Consider the following 27,248-nt stretch of genomic DNA (forward strand, 5'->3'; position numbering starts at 1 on the left):
TATATTGTTTACACGCCTGTCTATGAGGCATATTTGCTGTACAGCTGAGTACACGGAGTGAAGTTCGCAAAGATTTTATGCCCTGGTAGCAACATGTCCCCGATTTACTGTGCTTGCAAAGCTGCGTGGTGAAACTGCACAGCAGCTCCACACATTCATTTGTCGGCCGCCAAAATCTACAGTTTTTAATTTTTCATTGATACCTGTATGAGTGTCAATTTGTGACCAATTTGCATCACACGTTTCTTTTTTTTTTTTTAGAAAAAAAATCTTAGTGTGCGTAACATTGGATTTCTTAATGCCTTTCCGCAGCAGATGTCATAGGAAATTTGGAAATTTGTGTTAAGATATTATGGGACCAAACTGCTGAAGTTATCGGTCCCTAAGCTTACATACTACTTAATGCAACTTAAACTAACTTACGTTTAAGGACGACACACACACGCCCATGCCCTAGGGAAGACTCGAACTTCCGACGGGGCAGATATTATAGTATGTCGTATAAAATGACGATATTAAATCAAGAGAAAAGTCTAAAATATGGAAATTACCAGTCTTGATGATATATGTAGTAAGATAAAATCTTTCCGCGATTTCTGTTTTAGTAGTACGTCTTCCTAGAAATGTTTGATGTTTTACCTCTTACATGGATGGACATAACCTATTGTTCTTCTTCTAAGAATCCCTTGCTACTTTTTCTCTACCTTCTTTATTTGAGTGATCCCAATGAAACACACTTTAACAATGAAGTTTTATGCAGTGGTGTAGACATATTCGGTCGAGGACAAGTAATGTTGGAATGTGTTGTAGCTATCGTGTCTGAAGGATACTCTGTTGGTGGCAGAGGATTAATGAGCAAAAAATGTTTCAGATGCGGCCAGCAACTTCAAATGCCCGGAGAAAGACGGCGTGTTCGAGGACTCGCGCCAGTGCGACAAATTCTACGAATGCCGTGACGGGGTCGCCACGGAGAAGTTGTGTCCGGACGGACTCGTCTTCGACCCCCTCATCCGCAAGATTAACAAGTGCGACCAGCCTTTCAACGTCGACTGCGGTGACAGAATAGAACTGCGTAAGCTTCACATATTACTGCCATTTCTGTTCAACTATTCACTGGAATCGAAAAGAAGTCGTTGTAATGGCCCTTTCTATACTTCTGTTAAATAGTTTTTAGCCTATCATAAATGATTGCAGAAACACTTGTTTTTAGTATTTAGTTTTAACTTACAAATTTTTTAAGCAGAATTACTGCAAAGAATTTGTGTGGACTAGTAAACAGCAAATGCATTGTTACGAAATTTTAACACTGACACAAACTCTTGTTGACAAGTCGGCCATTGGAGGTTCATCAGTCTCGTTTTACGTAACGTAGCAGATAGTAAGTAATCAGCCTAAAATGTAAACAGTAATTATGATGTTAATACAGGGTGTTACAAAAAGGTACGGCCAAACTTTCAGGAAACATTCCTCACACACAAACAAAGAAAATATGTTACGAGGAAATGTGTCCGGAAACGCTTACTTTCCATGTGAGAGCTCATTTTATTACTTCTCTTCAAATCACATTAATCATGGAATGGAAACACACAGCAACAGAACGTACCAGCGTGACTTCAAACACTTTGTTACAGGAAATGTTCAAAATGTCCTCCGTTAGCGAGGATACATGCATCCACCCTCCGTCGCATGGAATCCCTGATGGGCTGATGCAGCCCTGGAGAATGGCGTATTGTATCACAGCCGTCCACAATACGAGCACGAAGAGTCTCTACTTTTGGTACCGGGGTTGCGTAGACAAGAGCTTTCAAATGCCCCCATAAATGAAAGTCACCGAATCTGTTGTTGAGAAGTGTGCGAACACTTCGACTGAAATGTGCAGGAGCTCCATCGTGCACGAACCACATGTTGTGTCGTACTTGTAAAGGCACATGTTCTAGCAGCACAGGTAGAGTATCCCATATGAAATCATGATAACGTGCTCCATTGAGCATAGGTGGAAGAACATGGGGCCCAATCAAGACATCACCAACAATGCCTGCCCAAACGTTCACAGAAAATCTGTGTCGATGACGTGATTGCACAATTGCGTGCGGATTCTCGTCAGCCCACAGATGTTAATTGTGAAAATTTGCTATTTGATCACGTTGGAGTGAAGCCTCATCCGTAAAGAGAACATTTGCACTGAGATGAGGATTGACACATTGTCGGATGAACCATTCGCAGAAGTGTACCCGTGGAGGCCAGTCAGCTGCTGATAGTGCCTGCACACGCTGTACACGGTACGGAAACAACTGGTTCTCCCGTAGCACTCTCCATACAGTGACGTGGTCAACGTTACCTTGTACTGCAGCAACTTCTCTGACGCTGACATTAGGATTATCGTCAACTGCACGAAGAATTGCCTCGTCCATTGGAGGTGTCCTCGTCGTTTTAGGTCTTCCCCAGTCGCGAGTCATAGGCTGGAATGTTCCGTGCTCCCTAAGACGCCGATCAATTGCTTCGAACGTCTTCCTGTCGGGACACCTTTGTTCTGGAAATCTGTCTCGATACAAACGTACCGCGCCACGGCTATTGCCCCGAGCTAATCCATACATCAAATGGGCATCTGCCAACTACGCATTTGTAAACATTACACTGACTGCAAAACCACGTTCGTGATGAACACTAACCTGTTGATGCTACGTACTGATGTGCTTGATGCTAGTACTGTAGAGCAATGAGTCGCATGTCAACACAAGCACCGATGTCGACATTACCTTCCTTCAATTGGGCCAACTGGCGGTGAATCGAGGAACAGTACATACTGACGAAACTAAAATGAGCTCTAACATGGAAATTAAGCGTTTCCGGACACATGTCCACAGAACATCTTTTCTTTATTTGTGTGTGAGGAATATTTCCTGAAAGTTTGGCCGTACCTTTTTGTAACACCCTGTATAAGAAACGTGATACATTCGGCTTGCGAAACACTATGGTAGCCACGTGTGTTGATAACCGGAAGGAAGAGAAAGACGATTATGAGATCATTACATATAGAGCACGAGATGGAACTGGATAAGGATGAACTAGTAGACTGACCATATACGTTTTAAAGGAACCACTGAGGCAGCAGTATCAGGAGATTTAGGGAAAGGTAAATCTCGATAGAAGAACGGGAATTTGAGCCCCCGAATTTGGAATTCATGCCTTAATTATTGCGCCATCTTGCTTCGTTTCACATACGAAGTGATGCACTTTGTTAAAGTCAGGATGCATATGAGATTTAGGGCGATGAGCATACTGGAAATTGCTTTTTGCTGTCTCATGAACATATACTAGTTAAAACAGTTGTGACCAACCGAAACTATAATGGTCTGGCCACAACTGTGGGTTCTTTGATTGCTCGATAAGTCGGTGTTTTGACACAGATCTTTGGTAAAGGATTGCTTGATAGTTTACAACTGTTATAGACTATTAAAGTATCACCCGATGCACAGATTAACGAACTGTTCTCTGGCAGTACAATGGTCTACATGTAAATGAACAAGTTCCTCAGAAACTGCAACTGTGACGTTGGTCCTATACTACTATGCCGACTCCTTCAGGTGAGGTCACAAACTGGGCGAGAGCTCTTGCTAGCTCGACACTATGTTGTCCTCAGCGTGAGGGCGCTGCTACACTGCGAGGGGAAGAGGAAAAAATTTCAAATTTAAGACAAATTCAAAAACATTAAGAATAGAACGCAACACAAGTTAATCTACGTTTATAACATGGACGTAACAGTAAAACGTGAAAACTCAGACCCAAATTCAGTATGTTTCTTCCAACTCACAGCAGATTTGAAATGAGCATAAGTTACAGATAGTAAAGGTGTCACTTATTCTTACTGGGGGTAGTATTAGTTAAAACTAGAACAAAAGTTCCTATACTTATTTGTCCAGAAACCAATACCTCTTAAGTTATAAGCATATTACTTGTGAGGGGCAATGTATAGTATGTTGTGGATTGGCAAGAGAGCCAACCCACTATGAGAGGAAGCCGAAAGGCACGCGTTTTAGCTCACGCAGGCTGGCGTGAGGTCTGGAACAGGTCAAGGAAATGAGACTAGCAAAAAAGAACGTAGCTGTGGAATACTTAACTTTAATCCATAAATGGTGAACATCGCTCTTGACGGTACATGTTTTACGGCATCAATAGTAACTGGTAATGGCACTTTGCTAGGTCGTAGCAAATGACGTAGCTGAAGGCTATGCTAACTATCGTCTCGGCAAATGAGAGCGTAATTTGTCAGTGAACCATCGCTAGCAAAGTCGGTTGTACAACTGGGGCGAGTGCTAGGAAGTCTCTCTAGACCTGCCGTGTGGCGGCGCTCGGTCTGCAATCACTGATAGTGGCGATATGCGGGTCCGACGAATACTACGGTCCGCGGCCGATTTAAAGGCTACCACCTAGCAAGTGTGGTGTCTGGCGGTGACACCACATAGTACTCGTTGGCTAAGGCAGGATTCACAATGATGTCATATAAATTACCACAATATAAATGTGTGGGCAGATTCAAATCCTTGAGCGATCGTGGATGTGAGGCATTAGGATCGCTTCAGCATCAATATAAGTGCAGGAATTGTCGATTACACACTCATAGGGCCATACAATTTACCATATAGATTAACAGGTGCTGCGTATCACTGATTTCTGTGCGACGAATTACCAGTGCTACTGGAGAAAGTTACCCTTGCAGATAGACGACTGTGGGTTATGCACGACGGGACACCACCCCGTTTACAACGGATGGTGCGACAGTACCTCACCACGAGGTTTTATGGGTGATGGATTGGTTGAGGATGTCAAGTTGCATGAGCTCCCCATTCAGCGCACTAGAATCCGTTGGATTTATGACTACGGCGACATTTAAAGGCATAGGTGTATGCCCAACCCACCGACGGTGTGCAGACATTACGGGATCGTGTGACCATACATGTGACGCCATCCGAATGGAGCCAGGTGTATTTGAAAGAGTGCTTGATTCACTACGAAGAACGGGTGAAACATGTGTCAGGATGTGTAACCATTCGCAGCGCTGCCTATAGTGCTACTTCCAAACAACAGACAGATGGGAATGAGAGGACAGATCGGTCCGTGACTCATCAGGTAGGCGCTTCTCGGCGTCATTATAGAAATTTTTCTTCTATATTTGACCAGTAATACCTCCCGTAGGAATACATGATACTTTCTTTAAAAAGAAAAGCATTATGTGTCAGTTTAGTGTGGCACATATGATGTCATTATGAAATGTGGTTAGTTTGAGCAGTAATGGAACACATACATCATTATGTGATGGTGCCTATGACATGCGTAGTCAGTGGATGCTAGTATTCTCGAAATGCTGCTGTCACTGCTGCATGTGTGCAGAGGAGTACTGTGAGCAGCATCTCGTCTTCCGAAAACGTGCTCCAGGAGTTTCAAGCCTGGAGATTAATCTAGCTACTTCATGTGCTGAACTGCTAGATGTCGAAGCTACTAGTGAACGACACGAACCATCTATGGCTAACAAGAAGAACTACCCAGCGGTAGGATCTACTTTTCGAAACCATCTATACGGTATCACAACCTGGGCCCTCGTTTGTAATTAATCGACAAAAAATTTTCAGTGAATTCCTGAAATTGATTACTTGCAAACGAGAGCCTATCAAATGACTGGCTGCAGGCAGTGATACCTGGGGTCTTAACCTACATCATCTTACAGATGGTTTGAAAAAGTCATTCCCATCGCTGGGGACCTCGCCTTGTAAGATTTATCATCCTGTAGGCAGAAAGCATAATGTATGTCATCTTTACGCAGGGGTAGTACTACGTGGTGAGACTTGGATGTCTATGAGTCCATCTAAGAATAACTCGCACACAGACACTGCCTCCCGAGAAGGTTTCCAGTTAATGTAAATTAGGTAACTGATACCAGTTTCTGACGTGCCGCCAAATATAAATAGAAACTAAACCGGGAGATATCCGTGTAGTGAATGGTTTACCACTGATATACGATCCAGATTGGACACTGACATGTTCACTGCAAACGCTACTGTGATGGAAGATAAGGAGTACACAGGGAGCTGGCCGCTTTCGTTATATACCGAGCACGAAAAGACTTTTTTACGCAGCACTCGACTGAATCGTCCTTGAAATGTTTGAGAATGACCAGACCGTCGGTGAGGTGGGCCTGCAATACTGTTCCCACGAATACAAAACAATAATTAACGTTCTGCAGCTGAAATGACAGCCGTTGGTCGTCTTCGATTGAAGTTCGAGTCCTCGAACCTAGAGTTACAAGTTACTGTTATCCTTGATCAACAGAAGGCTCAACATTTCACCAGCTCGCTATCTGCCTGTCACTGGCCATCTTTCAAAGACTGTGCGTTAAATGATGCAACGATGCTATTCGACCAACGGAAACTCCTAACGAGAGGAAATGCGGTGAATAGTCCCAGCAATGGGTTCGAAAAGTGGCGGGGAGAGAAAAGAGGAGACATGGGAGGGAGGCGTACATACCAAAATATTCTCCCACTCGAAAAATAGCCGAGGTAAGAAAAGTATGAAGTTGGAACCGAAAAAGACAGCATTCCAGCCACATGTAACTGAAACTGCGACAAAGTGCTCTAGTAACAAAAATTTCATCCATGATGTAGTCTCAGGAGGAACGACGAAGACAGTGAGGAAGCTCTTTCGATAACTTCAAGAGAAGAAAATTTTTCAATAAGGTACAACTTTTAGGCATCCTCCAAAGTGTAAGAAAGTTAGATATCCGGCTCGACTGTCTATGAATCCACTCTTTACAATTTATTGTTCGAAACACAGGGAAGTTTTGTCTTCTGTGCGAAGAGAAAATACATTGTTGTGTTGTGAGTTCTCGCGATGGCACTGAAAGTAAAACATGTTACTTTTACGGGATCAGGGAAGTGAGCTTTAAAATAATTCTTAAAATAAATCTACTTGAAAACATGAGGAACAGATCGAGAGAGGGGACAACACGCCGTAGCTCAGCTAGAGATTATTTATCGGGAAGTTAAGGACCTAGAGCCATTTAGGCGACATGATCTCTTATGCAACTGTAGTGGATTTCTGTATCGCTGCACTTTACATTTAAAGTTAGAAACTGGATGACTGTTACAACAACAGTGATAGACCTTTTAATACCAAACCTCTACGTTTTGAAAATCAGTTCTTCTGTACTATCAAACATATGATGTCGCTCCTGCGAGATATGTAGTTGTTTAATTTATTACACGGTGTGTCGTACTTTCTATAGTGTTTCACTCTGAATGGCAGGACCAAAAAGCATCTACTTTCTTCCCAGATAAGCTCGCATAGAAAGTCGACAATGAACCTCTGCGGGTGGGCGGAAGCGTTTTTGTGAGCAGGCATGCCGAGAAATTCAGGTAGCGGGAAGAAGCCAGTAGACGGCGCAGTAGCCGCGGCGCTTCATTTTTGCCGCCAGACGCGACCTGCAGCGGAGGAAGGAAAGAGAAAGCGTTCGCCAAGTGATGGAGCATGTCGGCGCTTTTTACGTCCTCCAATCCGTTCTCCTCGCCGCGTGTTACGACTCGCCAACTGGTAATAACGTGGCTCGCTTCGAATTCGCTACGCGACGACGAAAGCAAATGTTTGGTACGCTTGACATTACAGTCAGTATAATCTCCTCAGTAAGGTGATGCAAAGTTCGTAATTAAGAAGCTGTTGCGATTTTCATTATGTTAAGCTATTTCTGCAAAACGGAGCAGTCTCCTGATTCATTTCATAAGAGGAGAACCTCAGTGGAAGTCATATACACGACCCGCATCAAGTCACACTGCAACTGGGGTAGTCTGGATATTTGTTAAGTACCTACCTATTTGGATGCACTGGTACTCGTCTTGAGGCATCAAAAAGGTAAACAAAATATTTTATTGTTATCTGCCTTAACAAACATGTAGTTTTCTTTGCAGCTGTGGAGGTCTTGTGTGGAATCTCTGAGAGTACACCACCCTTATGTACAAGTATAATCTTAGGCAATTTCCTTTCAGGCAGTAAGATGTTTTGTTCATGATTTGGTGTGTTAGGGCTCTACGAAAATTCGCCTTCCAGTAACAGTTACAAATGATGATAAGTTTACTACAATGATCATCGTTACTTGAGCCTCAAGTGTTTTATTGTCATTAAAACGTCACCTCGCCAGTTTGCATAACTTATTCACTTTTTTTTTTTTTTTTTTTTTTTTTTTTTTTCAAGGATAGCGCTATGACATATCAGTGCTTTGCAAACAGCAAGCAAGAGTAGGGGTATGACAGATATATCCAATAACATTCTAGAAGTCGTTAGTTAAGGTCTACACTTACGTGCAATTGAATGAGGGACACTTCCGTAGTAACTCCTTCTTTAATCACTGTCACACTTCAGGGTTAGGAAGATACACACACGCACAATCACTCAAATACTGCCCAAAGCCCACGAAAATAGGCCAGGATCAAAGGCATAAAATTCCTCTTCAGTGTACTAGCTGTGCTTAGCGAGATAAATATTAGTTGCGTTCAGAAGACAAGCATTTATGTGGAATGTTTAAGTGCGATTTGAAGGTTTGTTGTCTTCCTCATACTATAGACGTCGGGCTAGTGCTGTAGTTAAACAGTGGATGCACGTGATATGTGAACAGAAACCTCAACCGTTCGCTAGTGCGAGATGTTGTAACACGAAGCAGGAGTCACATTTCATTGCACATATTGGACAACGAAGAAATTACTCGTAGTGACACCTGATATGAATGAAATTTAGGTTTCACTATGTTGCGCAATAACATAAGCCAAGTGTCAACTCCATTTGCTGAATAATTATGTCCTTTAAGGCTTTTTAAAGCTCTCTCACTAATTTCCTTCTCGAATTTATCTCTAGGGTAGAACCCATCTTTCTAACTAGCTTGCTCATAATGATGTCTATGAAGCCTTTTCCCACTTTGTTTCATTATTTTACACCATCTACTTCGATTAACTTAATTTCAGTTCCCATACCTGGGCTTCACCTCGACTTTTTCAAATTTTTTTCAGAAGTGTGGGCCATGAGGGGTGCGTCCCCCAACACCCAACATGGTAGCCAGCGTTTGTGGGGTGGGGGAGCGGGTGACGAGGGGGTGTCGGGTACCTATATGGTGGGGAACGCACTATTGATTCCCGAGGTGTTACCTCCTTACGCACGTCGAGGAGTAGATGCCCGTCCGTTTCGGGGCACTGGGTCTCAGGGTAGTGATAGCCATCAAGCCAGGTGGTAATTGCTGGCGCACAGGGAGCCCTCGTTCTGAGTAGGTGGCGTCATGGCGACTGTTTTGCGTAATGAAACGACCAAAGTTATCAACTGGTAGCTGCGAGGCCCAGGTGTTCTCAACAGACACACTGAAATTCAGTGTTGATCGCTATGACCATGGTAATTTTCTCTACATGCCCACGTCACGAGAGGAAAGCAAAACAGAGCGGCTAGCAGAAACTTCCCATCAGTTCCTGGTTTGCACTCTGGGCAATATGAGTTACTTTCTTTCTTTGTGGAGAACATTTAAAATGTGTTCAGCAAAATCTGTTCGCTTAATAAATTACGAATTGGTCACATCTCAATTAAAATGGTGCATCTCGCGCGTTACTCTCTTGAAACAACTTGGTGATGCAGCTGTTACTGTAACACCCCATAAGGTTGTAGACATGGTACAGGGTATCATTTTTCACCAGGACTTAATGCTGCAGTCGAGTGAAGAATTACGCAATTATTTGCACAAGCATAAGAGCCATTTCGTGCGTCGCGTACGTCGAGGACCGCCAGACAACAAGGTTGACATTGGAGTAATCATTCTCGTTTTTTTCAAGGGGAATTCGGTCCCAAATTCACGATTTACCGCAGTGATGTGTGTTGTCGACTGGCAAGACAGCCAATCCACTAGGAGGAAGCCGAAAGGCGCGCGTTTAAGCTCACGCAGGCTGGCGTGAGGTCTGGAAAATGACAAGGAATTGAGACTAGCAAAAAAGGTACGTAGCTTCTGGAATACTTAACTTTAATCCATAATTGGTGAACATCGGTCTGACGGTACATGCATCACAAGATAAATAGCAATTGATAATGGCGCCTTGCTAGGTCGTAGCAAATGACGTAGCTGAAAGCTATGCTAACTATCGTCTCGGCAAATGAGAGCGTAATTTGTCAGTGAACCATCGCTAGCAAAGTCGGCTGTACCACTAGGGAGAGTGCTAGGACGTCTCTCTAGACCTGCCGTGTGGCGGCGCTCGGTCTGCAATGACTGATAGTGGCGAGACGCGGGTCCGACGTATACTAGCGGACCGCGGCCGATTTAAAGGCTACCACCTAGCAAGTGTGGTGTCTGGCGGTGACACCACAATGTGAAGCCGTATTTCCCACTCCCAATAGTGCGAATCCTAAAGTGCTAACGTTTCGGACGTACGTATGCCTGGTGCACAAGCGACTGATTAGTGGTGGCTGTGGTCAGCCACTCCACGCAAACTCACCTTGTGCGCTACTACCTGTCTGTGTCAGTTGCTGAAATGACCACCCTTCCTGCTGACCTAATTAAGCTTACGCACTTACGCACTTACGCAGTCACCATCGGACAATTTCCTAAACATCCAACTTTTTAGATTCTTTTGGATGCAAGGGGCATCGACCCCCCCCCCCCCCCCCCTGAGTTTCCCATGTTTCCCTTTATTATCGGGGTGGGGCGGGGCAGTTGGGGTTGGTGTGTCTCCTCCAGCATGCTGGGCCTGGGGGCCCCTCGACTCTACCTGCTAACTACGTTGCTTATTTGATCGTCCCTCTTTTACTCTGTTTCAGTTGCATTTAGGCACAGTTTGCCCTTTTTCTCTGCCACAAGCTTTTTTTTTTCTTTCTAGATGTAGCACTTTGATGAACTATGTGTGGGATTGCTATGGGAGGAATTGCCTCCATCGAATGCAGAGCCTCAGGGGACATTCACCTTGCCCCACTCACCTACTGATCTAATCATTTCTCTCACCTCACTTTATTATTACCATTTCAACTGACATCCACTGCGTTTTTAGCCTTCTCACTTTTACTATTCCGAATCTTCTGAATAGAGGGCATTCTTTACTCTGTAATTATCTTTGCCTTTAATAGGGTTGACAGGGTTTCTCTCGTCACAGATAAGCCTCGGGAGACTCCTCATGTCCTCTCTGACATAAGAGCTGATCAGACTCATGTACTTTCACTTCTCTTTAAATAGTTTCTTAGCTCTGGCATTAGTATTGCTTTCAGTGTACAGATTTTACCTCTCTTGCATACTTTCATAATTCGATTAACATCAATACCTCCAGATGAAGTGTCTCTTGACTGAGGGACTAATGACGTTGCTGTTTAGTCCCTTAAATCCCAGTCAACCAACCAGCCAACCAGCCAGCCAATATTGTACTGGTCGACAGACGCTGACGCCATAGGCACGCATATGAAATGGAGGATTAACTATGGGAAAGTTTAGTGAAAGTTTGGTCCCTGTTTGGTTTTATGACGAAAAAATGAGAAAAATGCGAAAAAAATTATCCCTGCTACGTTTTGCAGCATTTAAGGAGAATTAAACGAAATTTTTTGTGTCCATTGTTAATGTGAACGGGAGATGAATCCATCATCTCACAACAGAAAAGAAACTGCAATCAAAATAGTTTGCGGAGACCTACGATTCGACACCAAAAAAGATGAAGTTCACTTTCTCTACCGGACACCTGATGGCAAATGTTTTTGGAATGCAAGGATAAAACAGGACACGACGAATACACGAGGAGTGGCTTCGGTTCTAAGCCAAAGTTTCATATTTTATGACACTGCAACTACCTAGAATAGTGTTTTGGCAACGGAAAAACTGACGCTATTTGAAAATGAGTTGTGGGGACAGTTTCCTGTTCATCAGGTTTGACATTCTTTGACTTCTCTTAGAAATTTGCTGTTATAAAATATTTTGGTTGCAATGAAGAGGTTAAAACAGTTGTAGACGGGTATTCTACAGAACTTTTAATAACGCACTTCACGGACAGCATCTGCCAGACTAAGAATTTTTTTTTCTTTCTTACCTCAATTAGTGTAGCCATGTATGGAAGTGAAACATGGACGATAAATAGTTTGGACAAGAAGAGAATAGAAGCTTTCGAAATGTGGTGCTACAGAAGAATGCTGAAGATTAGATGGGTAGATCACATAACTAATGAGGAAGTATTGAATAGGATTGGGGAGAAGAGAAGTTCGTGGCACAACTTGACCAGAAGAAGGGATCGGTTGGTAGGACATGTTCTGAGGCATCAAGGGATCACCAATTTAGTATTGGAGGGCAGCGTGGAGGGTAAAAATCGTAGAGGGAGACCAAGAGATGAATACACCAAGCAGATTCAGAAGGATGTAGGTTGCAGTAGGTACTGGGAGATGAAAAAGCTTGGACAGGATAGAGTAGCATGGAGAGCTGCATCAAACCAGTCTCAGGACTGAAGACCACAACAACAACAACACCTCAATATTTCCCATACAAACATAAACGCAGAGCCTGTGGTGTGGGAGTCGGCCGTGTTTGGTAGTATTTCTTACAAAATTCTGGTCAATTTGAGGTTTTATGCTATTTGTCAAAAAAAGTCAAGTACCCGAAAGACATCGTATTGATTTCAATGCACTTTCGATGGGTATGTAGATCATTAGAGTTGCTGTGCTCTGTGACAGCTAGACCAACCACCAAAGTACAGTTACGTTTCTCGTGTTTAGTTTTGTTACCATGCTTGTTGGGGTATATAATGGGCGTGAACAGCGTCAGATCTTGAGTGACCACTGTGAAGATTCTTGGAGGTGCCGCTTATTCGTGTGAGACAATTTTAAAAGCGCGTGACAGAGTTAGAAAATGGCCTCATTATCGGCCTCCACTTGGCCGCTGTTCGAATCGTCAAATATCCAGATTTGTGGGACATTTGGATGTGACAGCGGCCTGATGTTGGATTGTATGGGATCGCGAGGGCAGACATACTCGCGTCAAGGAACCGATTGACCATGTCTGACCGCCACAGGGAAGGATCGCTGTACTACGCACCAAACACATTATAGCTCTTTCACATCTGCGCCTGCCATCAGAGAACAAGTAATATACTCTCTATAACATTCTGTGTCATCTCGCACCATTCGTTGGAGTCTATCAGCAGTCTAGCTGCATCCTGGCCAGAGGAGGTCAACGTCTTGCTGATAATTGGGCTCATACTACCAAGTTATTTGTAAATTTACTCGATTTTTGCATTCACTCAAACAACACCACATATTCTCTCGACCAGTGAAATTTCCATTTCGTTTCTCCTTCCACTTCTGGGTGCTTTATTGTTTTTCATCGTTCAGTATATGTGAAGAAAGCGAAAACAGATTCTGGAAACCATAAACATCAAATTTTTTATTTGGTCCTATTAAAGGCTTGCCAAAATGTATGCTTCACGACAAAGACATGTCCATAAGCTGACTACAACTTGAAGACACTCTTCAAGTCGAAACGTACAAATGACAAAAAAATTGATAATCAGCTATGAAAAGACTGAACGCACAATTGGGAAAATACGTCGTATATCTAGCAGCAATGTTCAAGAAGCAAAGGAGGCAGCATCACATCATTGTCAAAGCCAATTAATGCTATAAATAAAACAAAATTACTAAATATTCTGTCATATATTCAAGGAATCAAAGAATTTTTGCTAGATTTTACAGACATATTGTGCCGTGGAAACGAGAAAGAGAATTCAAAACACTCGTTTCTTCAGACGAACAATTGTCAAGACTGAGGCATGAAAAATGTTTGAACACAAGAATCTGACTGACAGTTCTAGTGGCGGCGACGCAACAGAACTCTCTAGACTTTGTGGAGGAGCTGATACGCATCTCAACATCACAGACGAATTATTGTCGAGTATTACATTTGTATATCCATCCGCGTTTTACTGTCTGTTTGTGAAGGCTCGCAGAAACTACAGTAGGGGAGTAAATGGTTCAAATGGCTCTGAGCACTATGGGACTTAACATCTATGGTCATCAGTCCCCTAGAACTTAGAACTACTTAAACCTAACTAACCTAAGGACATCACACACATCCATGCCCGAGGCAGGATTCGAACCTGTGACTGTAGCGGTCACGCGGTTCCAGACTGAAGCGCCTAGAACCGCACGGCCACACCGGCCGGCTGCGAAGATGGAAACACGTGTTGTACAAAGAGGTCCGTAAAACGTAACAGGTTCAAATGGTTCAAATGGCTCTGAGCACTATGGGACTTAACATCTGTGGTCATCAGTCCCCTAGAACTTAGAACTACTTAAACCTAACTAAGGACATCACACACATCCATGCCCGAGGCAGGATTCGAACCTGCGACCGTAGCGGTCGCGCAGTTCCAGACTGCAGCGCCTACAACCGCTCGGCCACTTCGGCCGGCAGTAGGGGAGTGGATATGGTTTCCACTGATAGCTAGATTGATTCACGAGGAAGGTTTGTGTGTATAAGTTCTCGGCACTACGTCAGGTAAGTCGTCCAGCTATACATGCGAAGTTAGGACTGGTCATTAGTTAAACACAGATGTAATATGATTCAGAATTGGTAATTTATGCTGCTTTACGCTCTGCAATGTACTTGTGAAATGGAAATCAGTTACATTTCTAGCACCTGTCTGGAAGGGAGTCTTTTGTGCACGTTATCCTGCTGTTTATCAAACCCTTCAGGGGCTTTAAACTCGCTCCTGCAAGACGTGGCTATTCTTTTCATTTTTACGTCCCAAGTATCTAGCGCAAGGTAAGATAAGAAAATTTAATGTGATGTAACTGAGGCTAATGTAAGCCGTATTACGTTCCAGAACCGCCCAAGTCGAACGCAAACTGCCCGAGGAGGAACGGCTTCTTCGCGCACCCGGACCCGTCCATCTGCAACGTGTTCTACAACTGCATCGAGGGCGAGTACACAGAGATCGCGTGCACGCCGGGCCTGCACTTCGACGAATACCAGGGCATCTGCGTGTGGCCAGACACCGCCGGCAGAACGGGCTGTGGCGCTTCTGAGAGTGAGTCCTACTGACACAACGCTCATTTCCCAAGGCACACGGCATGCTTCACAGAGAAGGGAGGAGAACCAAGTCGGCTGTGGTAATGTCCAACAAATCATCCAAGTACAGGCCCGTTTCTACCATTAGGCAAGACTAAGGAGCCGCCTATGGCGCTGTGCACAACGGAGAGATTTACTACTGAAATTTCGGGAGAACGCTTTCCGTGAAGAGTCGGACAACATATTACTTACCACCACATACGTCTCGCGTAATAGCCACGAGGAGAAAAATCGAGAAATTACAGCCAATACTGATGCTTACCGACAATCATTCTTCCCACGCGCTATCCGCGAGCGGAACAGGGTTGGAGGGCTCAGTTAATGGTACAATTGTACCCTCCGCCACCCACCATTAGGTGGCTTGCGGAGTATAATGTAGATGTAGATGTAGGGCGGCAACATTTTAGGGGCCGCAAAGGGCAGAAAAATTAATTTGGAATTGGAAAGTGAAAAATCTGAGCAAATGAGGAGAAAAATATGAAAAAGAGGAAAAATTAAAACACCGAATTGGTCACAAAAATATACGGAACAGTTACTTAATGAGTAATTACTTACTTTGGTGAAAGTGGATACTGAAAAAGATCAGATTTATTCCTCATTCGAAAAGTATTTCATCTAAAACAGAAACGAAAAAACACCACCAGATGGCGTAGTTTGATGCTTCGGCATATGTTCCATCAATATAGTTTAATTTCTAAATTCAAGGAAAAATTCATTCTCTCCAGGAAATAGTTCCACGCCTTTATTAGTCCATATTCTTGCAATTAAATAAAATAAATAATTGATGCCAAATTTGGTAGTACTTCTATATTGAGTTCAAGATTTTAAAGTATTTAGCACGTACTTCCTATTTCAATTATTTTGGGATATTTAAGAAACTGAGGGGAAAAATAAAGGAATTGAGGACAAAGCGTGAATTGAGGTCTGGCCACCTTAGTTTAAAGATTAAAAGTACAATAGGAGATTTGCAATGTTGTGCCGTCGGATGTTGATGGTGGTGGTCGTGGTGGTGGTGGTGGTATCTTAATAGGGACTGTTAGACCAGCTTAAGTAAAAATATCTGTTAGATTTCAATTTTAACAGCACTTGGTCACTACAGTCAAGATCAGGTACTTTGTGTATGATAAATTTATTAAAGTGTATAACTATGTTTCATTCTGACAGTGTATTAAATCTGTACATATTAGAAGTTCCAGTTTACTGTAACATATTCACCTATCTCGACAATGTGCTGCTGACAAAGGATAAGAGACGTGAGTTCTATGTTATTTATGTTATACTTTCTGACATGCGCAGCATCCACGGAAATCACCTCATTTTTCCGTCTGTCGAACTAAAATTAAATCTAATCTATTCTAATCTAATCTAATGACCTGTTTAGGTCTACAAGCCCTAAAGCGTGCGCATCGATGTTAGTCACAGCTGCCCTGAGACGTCCTTATAAGACAGCGATGTTGTTGGGAAGGGGAGCTGTGAAAACAGTGTCTTTAATGTAATCCCAGAAGTAAAAATCACAGGACCACGCCAGCAACTAGAGATTGCCAGCTGACGGACGTCCATTCCATCGTCGTCGTAGCTCAGTATCCAAGAACTCACGATCATCCTTGTGGAAGTGCAGTGGAGTGTCATCCTGCAGAAAATGAAACCGATGTCCTCTTACAATTGCTGCTTGAATCACGCAAAATGTCTGCTCCGTTAGTTTTGCAGCCATATTACTGGAGATCACTGGAATAAAACCTTCTTGACTTGCTGTTTCCACACATATAATTACATAATACATTATCCCAATGAAAACATTTTTTACAGTCACTTGACAGTGTCTAGATCATTGTGAAGAGTTCTGAAATGCGGTTCTAATCTTCAATAACCACTTTTTATAATTGACTCTTCAGGTAAAATATAGCGTATCATACAATTTCGACCATCAAATACCTCAAATTGTGTACTTTTCTGTGTTTACATCTTTTGTGGTAGTTTCCTGATGTCCTTCCCATGGATCATCTTCTGCAGCCTCACTTTCGTGTTTGAATCCAGCACCATAGTTTGAAAAGTGGTTGTTAATTCCACAATTTATCATAACAGAAATATAGAACATTGTCTGTCTACTTGGAGCAGAAGACAAACGTAGCAATGAGCGATGTGCGCATAGAACACGGCATGCGTATTCAGTCTCTTTCATTTTCGCTCCACATCCTTCTGTTACTATTACAGTTTCTTTCGACAAGTAAGCATTCTCTTTGGAAATACGGAACATCTCAGACTTACAAAAAGGACGGGACAGCCCAAGTCAATTTTGTGAATTCAGATTATTGTTTTGATGTGTCACATGATGTGATGTCATGCGCACTTCCTCTAGTTTTACCACTTTCTGTGTCCTTGGTGGAAAGGCCCTTTTGGGAGCAATTAGGCGGATTGATGGAGCCATCGTCGAGTGCGATCGGCAGCATGCAGCAGGAAATTTAGTAAGCTTTTCCATCTAGTTTTAGCTATGTAATTAGTGGGGTATAGATATATCTGCTGTTTACGACAGATTTACTTCTCATTCCATTATTTAGTTTTCCGATTAGCTAGTGGAATGTTTAATCTTAGTAGGAAAATATCACTGAACACGTGGGGCATGCCTTACTTCAAAACTTCACCAGGTTTTATGTACCTAAATCGAAAGTGCAAGGGCAATGTGAGACAAAAGAGTACAGTACAAAGTGCTATTTCCACAGTTTTGACAGGCAGAGCACATATTACATTATTTTACTCTTGTCATATGATAGCAGGTATGATACAAGCGCATAAGAAAAGAATTATTAATCACAATATCCCATGAAACACTGTCCTTGCAGTATCACAAACTGTAAAAATTCTCTGACTTGTTGGGTGTTACTTGAATATAATTGCCAATGTGAACCCAGAACACTCACACCAAATTTCACAGTAAATTCAGGCTCGGATCTTATTCAAATATAATTTTTCATTTTATCTCCCTTCATTAAAACTTGTAAGACATGTAATGATAGTCATATGCGTAACAGACGCACTATAAATGATGAATGTAGAATGATATTAACCTGACTGACCTTTTTCGCTCCAGGCGGTTTGAAATAATCCTTTTCTGTCGATTTGAATAACATTAAATTTGAATTTGAGCAAATCTCTCGTATATAATTGGAACAGAAACAACTTACAGCGTTCATTCCATGAACATGGAGTTGCACTTAATCGTCTCACGTATCGGTCAAAATATTTGTCAACGAACTGAAGTGAGTCATCGAGTCATCCCCCCACGTATGCAACGACTTTTTCCTACAAAAATTATAAGCACCACTAGGTAATCGGAGAGCTATATCGCGGCAATAAAAATGGAACCTCTCGTATCTATGTTTAGTTTTCGGATTACATAGCTGAAACTGGATGGAAACCTGATGTTCCTATTGCATGGTGTCGGCCCCACTTGACGATGGCTGCGTCTGCTCGTCTAACTACTCACAGAACTTCGCTTCCACAGCTGAATGGTCAGCGCGGCAGGATGCCAAGCGAGATGCCCGAGTTCGGTTCCCGGCCGGGTCGGAGATTTTCGCCGTTCAGGGACGAGGTGTTGTGTTGTCATCATCATTTCATCTTAATCGACATGCAAGTCGCCGAAATGACGTCAACTAAAAAGACTTGCACCAGGTGACTGGTTTACTCGACGGGAGGCCCTATACACACCCCCATTTCAGTTACTATTCCCAGAGGAGAGTATTTCCGCCAACGACATCATCAGCTGACTGCAAACTGGTGGAAGCCTACATCACTTCACGTCATGTCACTCACCAAAATAAACACACCCATTCACAAGTCTGGCACAATTTGACCCGTCCATCCGGTAAGTCGGGGATTTTCCAGTTTTTCAAACAGAAAGAAACTTCGAGGAAGAAACTCTAAGAAGGGGGATTAACAAACAAAGGGACAGAAATGAGCATAAATTGGTCCATAATAGTACGAAACTCTATCGTGTTTAGCGTCTGCTCAAAGCCGCCAAACGTCAATACCATAAATTTCTATTATAATGAAACGTGTTTGAACTTACAACTACCTTTCAACTTATTAACTGTTGATAATAAAGTATCAGACACCTTATAATCCTTCAGTGACTTTGAATAAGTTCTGTTGGCGACAGACCTACAAAACATAGAATTTTATGGTGGAACGATATTCCAGTTTACCCATTTGAAAGAAACGCACAGAGCAGAAGAGTAAAAAGTAAAAATAATTTTCTTCTTCAAATCAAGATACCACTTGATTTATGTTATTGTAAAAAATGTATAAGTTTAAAAAAATTAAAAATTTTCATCGAAATCAATTCTGTGTCTGTGTCAGAGCGAAAACATTTCTCCTTGCCCTACTGTCATTATAAGCCAATAGGCATCTTTTGCTGCATAAACCTACTCTCGACCTTTTTCATTAGAACCTTCAGTGATATGTATTTACGTTGCTCCAATGTGTCTTTTAATCTCACCTCCACGCCCTCCATAAGATTGTCTCAGTATTTTCTTATTTCCTGGAGTCGACCAAAGAGCTCCCTTTATCATCTGACGTCTACTCGCACAGCCACCTATTTTCATCTCATTATCATTACAGTCATATTGAAGTATTCCATGCCAGAGCGTTCACTGGTCCAATATTTTTTTGCTCTCTTTTCTACTGTCAGTATGCATTTTTTCCATTTCTCGTTCAGTTAACATCGACATTTGAATATTTTTGCATTAAAAGTCTGTATGTCACGGCCATGTATAGACACTTGTAGAACACTCTGACTGTACGTTACCAAAACCCCGCGAGAACATTTTTACTCTTCTGCGTAAAAGTTCAACTCAACAAAATACGAAAACTTCCAAACTGGGTTTATGATTTCATTGTTAATGTGTATTTTCTTTTCTTTTCGGTAGATTTTACAGTGTGTCCATAAATTATCTTTACAACTTTAAACTTCAATAACTTTAAAATTGTGCTAAGTATAACGAGTGGTTTTCTGCATGTGACAAGCTGGCACTCAAAGTTTCTTTTCCCCATCCAAATGGGTCACTTTCTAACATTCTGCGTGGTGTCTGTTTGTTCTAAGTCGTGTCTCCCTACCAATTCCGCGCAACGACGCTCTGAGCGTGTTTTTTAGGGAATTGACTAGTTTGAACCTGGGATCTGTTGCTGATAAGGAGACCACACATGATATGTAGAGTTCAGAAGAGTGCAGTGAGACTAGCGATGATAGAATCAAATACTTAATGATTTCAGCGTCAGCTCCACTGCACTATCTGTAAAAGAATCTTAATACTAACTAAATTTAGTGGAAGGGGTTCAAGACTTTCCTATTTTTAGTTAGCTGGTAAAATAACGTCGAAAAAGCAGTTAAGTTTACCATTGGAATTTTTATTCTACTCACTAAACATTGTTTATAAATTGTACTATTGATAAAAGGAAATATTGTAATACAGGATGATAAAAACAAACTGCGTTCATCAAAAATATGAACGAATATTCCCTGAACGGGTTTCGAAGTTCTATAATGGTTCGAAGGATGACCTATGCCATATCATATGTATAATCTAGGTTTAAATTAAGTTTCATAAAAGAGAAAACTATCAAAAATGGTCTACAGTGACCCTCAATTATCTTTAATTACTTATTTAACTTGTCGTAAATTACAGTGGCTGATGTAGCTTCTCAATAATTATATAACAGAAAAATCATCGCGTTTCAGATTTTAACATCAAGTAGCAAATGTGAATACCATGAAGTTTAATTGACGATCGACACTAGTATTACGTAAAAAGGGGATGTAACAGATGAGACTTCTGCAGTTCTGAGTGAAGCCTTATGCGCTCTTATGAGACAGCGCGTGCATTTATTACCTTGTCGGTGGTTAGGCAGCGTCAGGGGCGGCGGGCGACGCAGCTCCACACCTCGCCGTCTCGGTAGCAACTCTATCGAACTTATCCTTACTACTGTTTACCAAAGTTGGTTTAAGAAAAAGGTATCTGGCTGTGTTTTCAACTGACCAATCAGTGTCTCAATGTTAACCTTAAGCTCCGCCTACAAAAATTCTGTCTATCCAATGAGAAACGTTATATTTTTCGTGGTGGGGCAATGTTTTTAATGTTTGATACGTAACAGAGACGCGTATACTCTCATGCTAAAACTTGCAGCTAGTGTGGCCCTTTTAGTGTTATCGTAAGATCTATACTGTTCTTCTGGAGGGCTCTATCTTTTAACATGGGCTGGGAGATAGACCTCCCGGCGATCGGCCGGCGATGTGGGTGTCCCATTGTCCCGCTCTTATTGTAGGGCCTTATGGCTTACACAGCTCTGCTATCGGCTTCCGTTCTCGTTTCTCTCCTCGGAACTGCGTCTGTTTCACAGTTGGAAGGTATGACATGCATTTAGGCGTTCTTGTGTTAGTCTGTGGTATTCCATTTGCTCTCTCGTTGATCCTATTACTTTGGTTAATTTAATGTCAGGATTTATTCGGAACGATGTGACATATTGCCGGATTTGCTATCATGTCAGGGTTTTCATGGAAGGTGTTGGATTCGCCTGACACCTTACAACTTCGTGCACACATAGTGGCCCGGACAATGTCCAGTCGATATTTATGCACGCTGTAGGAACACGGTGGCATGTTCATATAAATTGCGAATGTGTGTCTTCAATTCATGTAGGTCTGTAGCTTTGGTTCGGTGCACCTGATCCTCTACGAAATCCCACACGATAAAGTTTAGCTGTGTGAGATCAGGTGATCGCGGTGACCACCGAAGTGGACTATCTCTTCCGATCCACCTATTCGGACAATTTTCATCCAGAAACTGGCAAACATTGTGGACCAATGAGGTTGTGCCCCATCCCGCTGGAATAAGACTGCCGGTTAATGTTTTCCAGTTGTGGTACACAGACTCACGTAATATGTGCAGATAAACATCGATGTTGTCGGTAGACTAGCTGAAAAATAATGGACCAATGATACAGTTCTGCATGAGTCCACACACCGACATTTCATGTGTAATATGAAGATATTCTGAACTGATGCGAACATTATAACCGTCCATTTTGTCGAATATATGAGAAGTTGAGTCATCGGAAATATCTTTTCCAAAAGTCATCGTTTGGGTCTGTCTTGGCTACCTTACCCACGGCAAACAATTCAAGTTGAGGTTTGTCCCTCGGCTTTAATGCCTGAAGCAGATGTACCTTCATTTCGTTCACGTTGGCGTCTGAAACAGACGGACGACCTGCCCCTGTTTGTATAGAACACTTACTGTTTTCATGAATTACGTATGCCAAGCCCGAATAGTTCGATGGGACGGTGCTATCCCCTTCCATACCGTTCACGAAATATTTGTTACACTTGAGTATCGGATTTCGTCTCTATGAGCCCGATGACATAATGAGATTTACTGTGATGTCCACATTTTCCGTCAGTTCTGAAGATCTGGAAAATTAAAAAAAGCTTTGTGATTTATCTTGTCACACGTTGAAAGCCAGTTGTTGTTATCTAGTATAGTTCTAAAGCTATAAATGTCTAATTTTGCGAAGATAATTTATGGACACCCCGCACATTACTTCACTCCTATTACAATTGATTCTCACTCAAACATTCTCTTTTAAACTGTTCCATACGTTGTTTAACTGCGCTAGTGTTTTACACTAGAAGTATTTTCACATCACAGTGGTGACGGTTTAGTGTATATTGATGAAAGTCCAGCAGTGCGTTAATGCGCACGTTTTGTTACAGAGAAGCTGAAGGACGGCTTCACGTGCCCCAAGGAGGCGCAGGCTGACGGCAACGGGCAGGCGGTGGCCCACCCCAAGTACGCGCATCCCACGGACTGCCAGAAGTTCTACGTCTGCCTCAACGGCGTCGACCCGCGAGAGCTGGGCTGCTCTGTCGGAGAGGTCTACAATGACGAGGACCAGAAATGCGACCAGCCCGACAACGTGCCTGGATGGTCAGTAGCTACAAATCTGCTTCCTGCAGTGGCTTTCTCCCAAGTGCTGAAAGTCACGTCGTTTCTACCTAATATCCGCTAGAAGTACTGTAGCTCAATGTGACCCGGAATTCAATGCTCGAAGGAAGTCTCTGGCAGATATAAAGATAGACTCTGATAACCTCCTACAGCTCCTTGCTTAGTGAAGTGTGTGATTTAGAGGAGGAGTTAAATACTTTCTTGTGTCCAAAAGAAACGACTAGGGGTCTCATTCGGATATCCAGAATCACACACTAACATAATGAGTGAAGTAAATATAGGAATGGCTGCGGAAATGCCTACCGACTATATAATAGCTCCCAACTGCTTCAACAAGCCTTAAAATATAATAATTGGAAGCAGAGAGCAGTGGGAAAAAACAGTTCGACACCGTAGGGGAGACATTGTTTGGTTCACTGATGGGTCGAAAATAGACCAAGGCCTTGGGGCAGGGGTGTACGAGGTTCAGCCGAGACTGGAGGGCATCATCTCTCTAGGAAAACTGGCCTCTGTATTCCAAGCTGAAATTACTGCAATCAGGGCATGTGTGGAGGAGAATATGGGTAGGTGCTACAAGGACAATAGCATCTTCATCTATTCAGACAACCAGGCAGCCCTGAAATCATTGGCAGCTCCTGCAAAAAGATCTAAGATTGTTGCAGAATGCCACAGGGCTCTGGTGGAGCTAGGGGGAAGCAATAGGGTAAACCTAGTGTGGCTCCCTGGCCACTCAGGGACTTGTGGCAATGAACACGACAGATTGACAAGGATGGGGGTAACAACTCCATTTACCGAGCGAGGTGGCGCAGTGGTTAGACACTGGACTCGCATTCGGAAGGACGACGGTTCAATCCCGCGTCCGGCCATCCTGATTTGGGTTTTCCGTGATTTCCCTAAATCACTCCAGGCAAATGCCGGGATGGTTCCTCTGAAAGGGCACGGCCGACTTCCTTCCCCATCCTTCCCTAATCCGATGAGACCGATGACCACGCTGTCTGGTCTCCTTCCCCAAACCAACCAACCAACCAACCAACAACTCCATTTATTGGACCGGAACCTGTACTGACAATCACCAAGGCTATGATCAAATTAGAACTACGGAACTGGCTTAGGAAACAGTACGCAGGATATTGGACCAAGGTCCATAAACAAAAACATGGTAAGGTAATGATGCCCAAGCCATGTTTTAAAAGAAGCTCTGTAATCCTGGGATCGAACAGGAAAGAGATCAAACTCAGGACTAGACTGATGACCGGCCGTGGGAACTTCAAAAAACACGGATGAGGAACCTAAATGTAGGCTCTGTGATGAGAGTGAAGAAACTGCATCACACGTAATCTTCTAATGCATGGCATTGGAGAGTAAAAGATACAGATTCTTCGGGACAAATAGACCTGAAGAAATTGTGTCTAACAAAAAACTGGTAGAGGGACTCCTTGCACTATTTAAGGGCATTGGTTGGCTTTACTAGATATACAGGGAGACATACTGCACAATAAACTTAGTTTCGGTGCAGGCAGTGGTGGGTTAGACCTAAGCTGTTTTAGCTTCCCTGTTAAAATGAACTCAAATTAAATCAAACTTAGATGGTTTTAGGTGACCAAATCACTCACTGAAATTGTTGATAAGGCTCTGAACATTTTTCATGTGCTGGGTAAGGAGAAGAGGAAAGTGCATTGGAATTTAACAGCTCTTTTATATCAAGGTCGTTAGAGACGGAGCATATTTTCCGATTGTAGTAGGATGGGGAGGGAAATGGATCGAGACCGAGTTTAAGTGATGTAGAGAAAACGCAGAAAATCGGAATTAAAATGGTCATACAGGGGTTTCACTACTACAACCTAGCGAAAAGACGCCTTGTCATTCTGGAGCATGTCACGTTAACTGAGGGCACGAAGTGTATAAAGGCGAGTAGATGATCATCTAGCAGAAAACTGCACTGAATGCTTGGTTCAGTTACAGTAGAGCATTCAAACCATCCGCAAAGCACACACTGCAGTCTTTTGATGATCCCTAGAGCACATTGCTTGAGGGAACCCTTACCAACGTAAATCTTGATTCATCGCGTATTTAATTACTGTTGCGCTGGGACGTGATGATTCTTAATCTGAATTTGTTTTCAACTGTGATATTAGTGATAAGAAGTAATGCCTTCGGGGAGATATCTCTGCTATAATTTTGACACTTGATATCGAGTAATGTTAAATTACACAGCAATACCTCCTGCCCATACTTCCATAATTCACTTCACGTACACATGATCATGCGAGACTATGTTTTCTACCATGCACAAGTCGTTGACTGAAAGAACTACAAACGTTTTTATTGTTACTGCACCTTTCATGGCAACTTATTATCGTTAGGTCATTTCGTATACTTCTAATCCACGGTAATTTTTCGAATTCTGATAGTAAAAGAAACATTGTCCCTGTGCCTCTGCAGGCACAGTGGTTAAGAAATAACACTGTAACTATTTTCGTACCAGCAGACTACGCGTAGTTTGTGTTAAACTCGAGTTGTCTCCCTTATTCTTTTTCTGATCTCAGTAACTATTTTGATCACATTAAAATATTACTAAGTTCTATTTTCGTTTAACAAATAAATGTTTTATTAACAGATGTCGTAAGTTTCGCGTCATGGACCGTTTTGTGCTATAGTAGAGAACAAAAATGATATTCCATCACTTTGTTGTGCACTACAGGAAAGGCACAACGTTCTGTGATGGTATATCAACTTATAGTTGAAGTATGAGCACCCTTGAAATTAGATTGTGTATGGTTGTTTCGTAATTCATATGACAGGCTTCTACGGGTCGTAGAATGGACTTAGTAGAAAATCTTTTCACTATGAACCCATGTTCGGAATTGTACCACTCGGATGTAAAAGAAGTTTGAAGATCGGATCACTTTCAGATCTCCCGCTTCACGGTACGCACACCCTGGAGACAATGTGCTCTGACGTCCACGGCATGGGCATTGTTTCTAGTATTCGTGACGAATGACGTCCTCGTCAAAGTTGAGAGTGGGGCGCGATCGTGGAGTACCTCAGTCGAGCCTCCTAGCTGCGAACGTACCAGTTTCTCGCAGCCTTTGTTGTAAGCGGAAGAAAATGTGGCAGACCGAGACGATTCGGAAAACATTCTCGATACACGCGTTGTACAGCTCTACCATTACATCCAGCTTCACCGTAAATTAGCAACATCTCACCGTACTCTTCAAACGTGTATTGCACCATGCTGTACTGTTTTTGGCGTTGTTACTGCTCAGTGACGGTCCGATGAATGAGCAGAGTCCGCCCCCGGTAGCTGAATGGTCAGCGTGACGGATTGTCAATCCTCTTGGCCCGGGTTCCATTTCCGGCTGGGTCAGGGAATTTTGTCCGCCCAGGGACTGGGTGTTGTGCTGTCCACATCATCGTTCTATCTATCATCCACATTGACGCCAGGTCGCCGAGGTGGCGTCAAATTGAAAGACCGGCACACGGCGAACGGCCTGCCCGACGTGGGGCGCTAGCCATACGATTAAATAAAATTGAGCAGAACGCTGAAGTAGTGAGTATAAACAGAGGGCACATACTTCAGGGACTGATGACTGCACCCTCTTCCCAGTGCGTACGGTGAAGCGGAAGATTTGGCAGTGATCCAATTCTGAAACATAATTTATGTCCAAATAGTAAATTTCCGGACATGCGCTTTTTATCAAAACTTTGTGCACTAAAATCCTCTCTACAGGGTGGGTCAGGAGGAAAGGTACATGCTTGGAGGGGTGACAATATTGGTGATTCCGAACAAAGTAACTGCAAATGGACATACACTGATGAGCCAAAACATTATGACCATCTGCTTAATAGCTGATTTGTCCGTCATTGGAAGGAAATACATCCCTGATTCTGTGTATCAAGGATCCGACAGTTTGTTGGTAGGTTTGCGGAGATGTGTGGCATTAGACGTCTGCGTGCTGGTCGTGTAGTTCACGTAAATAACGAACCGCTGATTTGGGTTCAAATGGTTCAAATGGCTCTGAGCACTATGGGACTTAACACCTGAGTCATCCGTCCCCTAGAACTTAGAACTACTTAAACGTAACTAACCTAAGGACATCACACACATCCATGCCCGAGGCACGATTCGAACCTGCGACCGTAGCGGTCGCGCGGTT

At 42.8% G+C, this 27,248-nt stretch overlaps 1 protein-coding gene across 1 annotated transcript in view; it reads left to right on the top strand.

Moving 5' to 3' along the window:
• LOC124723068 (protein obstructor-E-like) overlaps positions 1-27,248 on the top strand; it is a 50,268-nt gene that overhangs the window by 15,681 nt on the left and 7,339 nt on the right. The window contains exons 2-4 of the mRNA XM_047248244.1: positions 872-1,072; positions 14,856-15,059; positions 22,860-23,073. Coding sequence (XP_047104200.1) covers positions 872-1,072; positions 14,856-15,059; positions 22,860-23,073 — 619 coding nt within the window. The remainder of the gene's footprint in view (positions 1-871; positions 1,073-14,855; positions 15,060-22,859; positions 23,074-27,248) is intronic.

The sequence above is a fragment of the Schistocerca piceifrons genome, chromosome X (genome assembly GCF_021461385.2).
Source record: "Schistocerca piceifrons isolate TAMUIC-IGC-003096 chromosome X, iqSchPice1.1, whole genome shotgun sequence".
NCBI classification, from domain to species: domain Eukaryota; kingdom Metazoa; phylum Arthropoda; class Insecta; order Orthoptera; family Acrididae; genus Schistocerca; species Schistocerca piceifrons.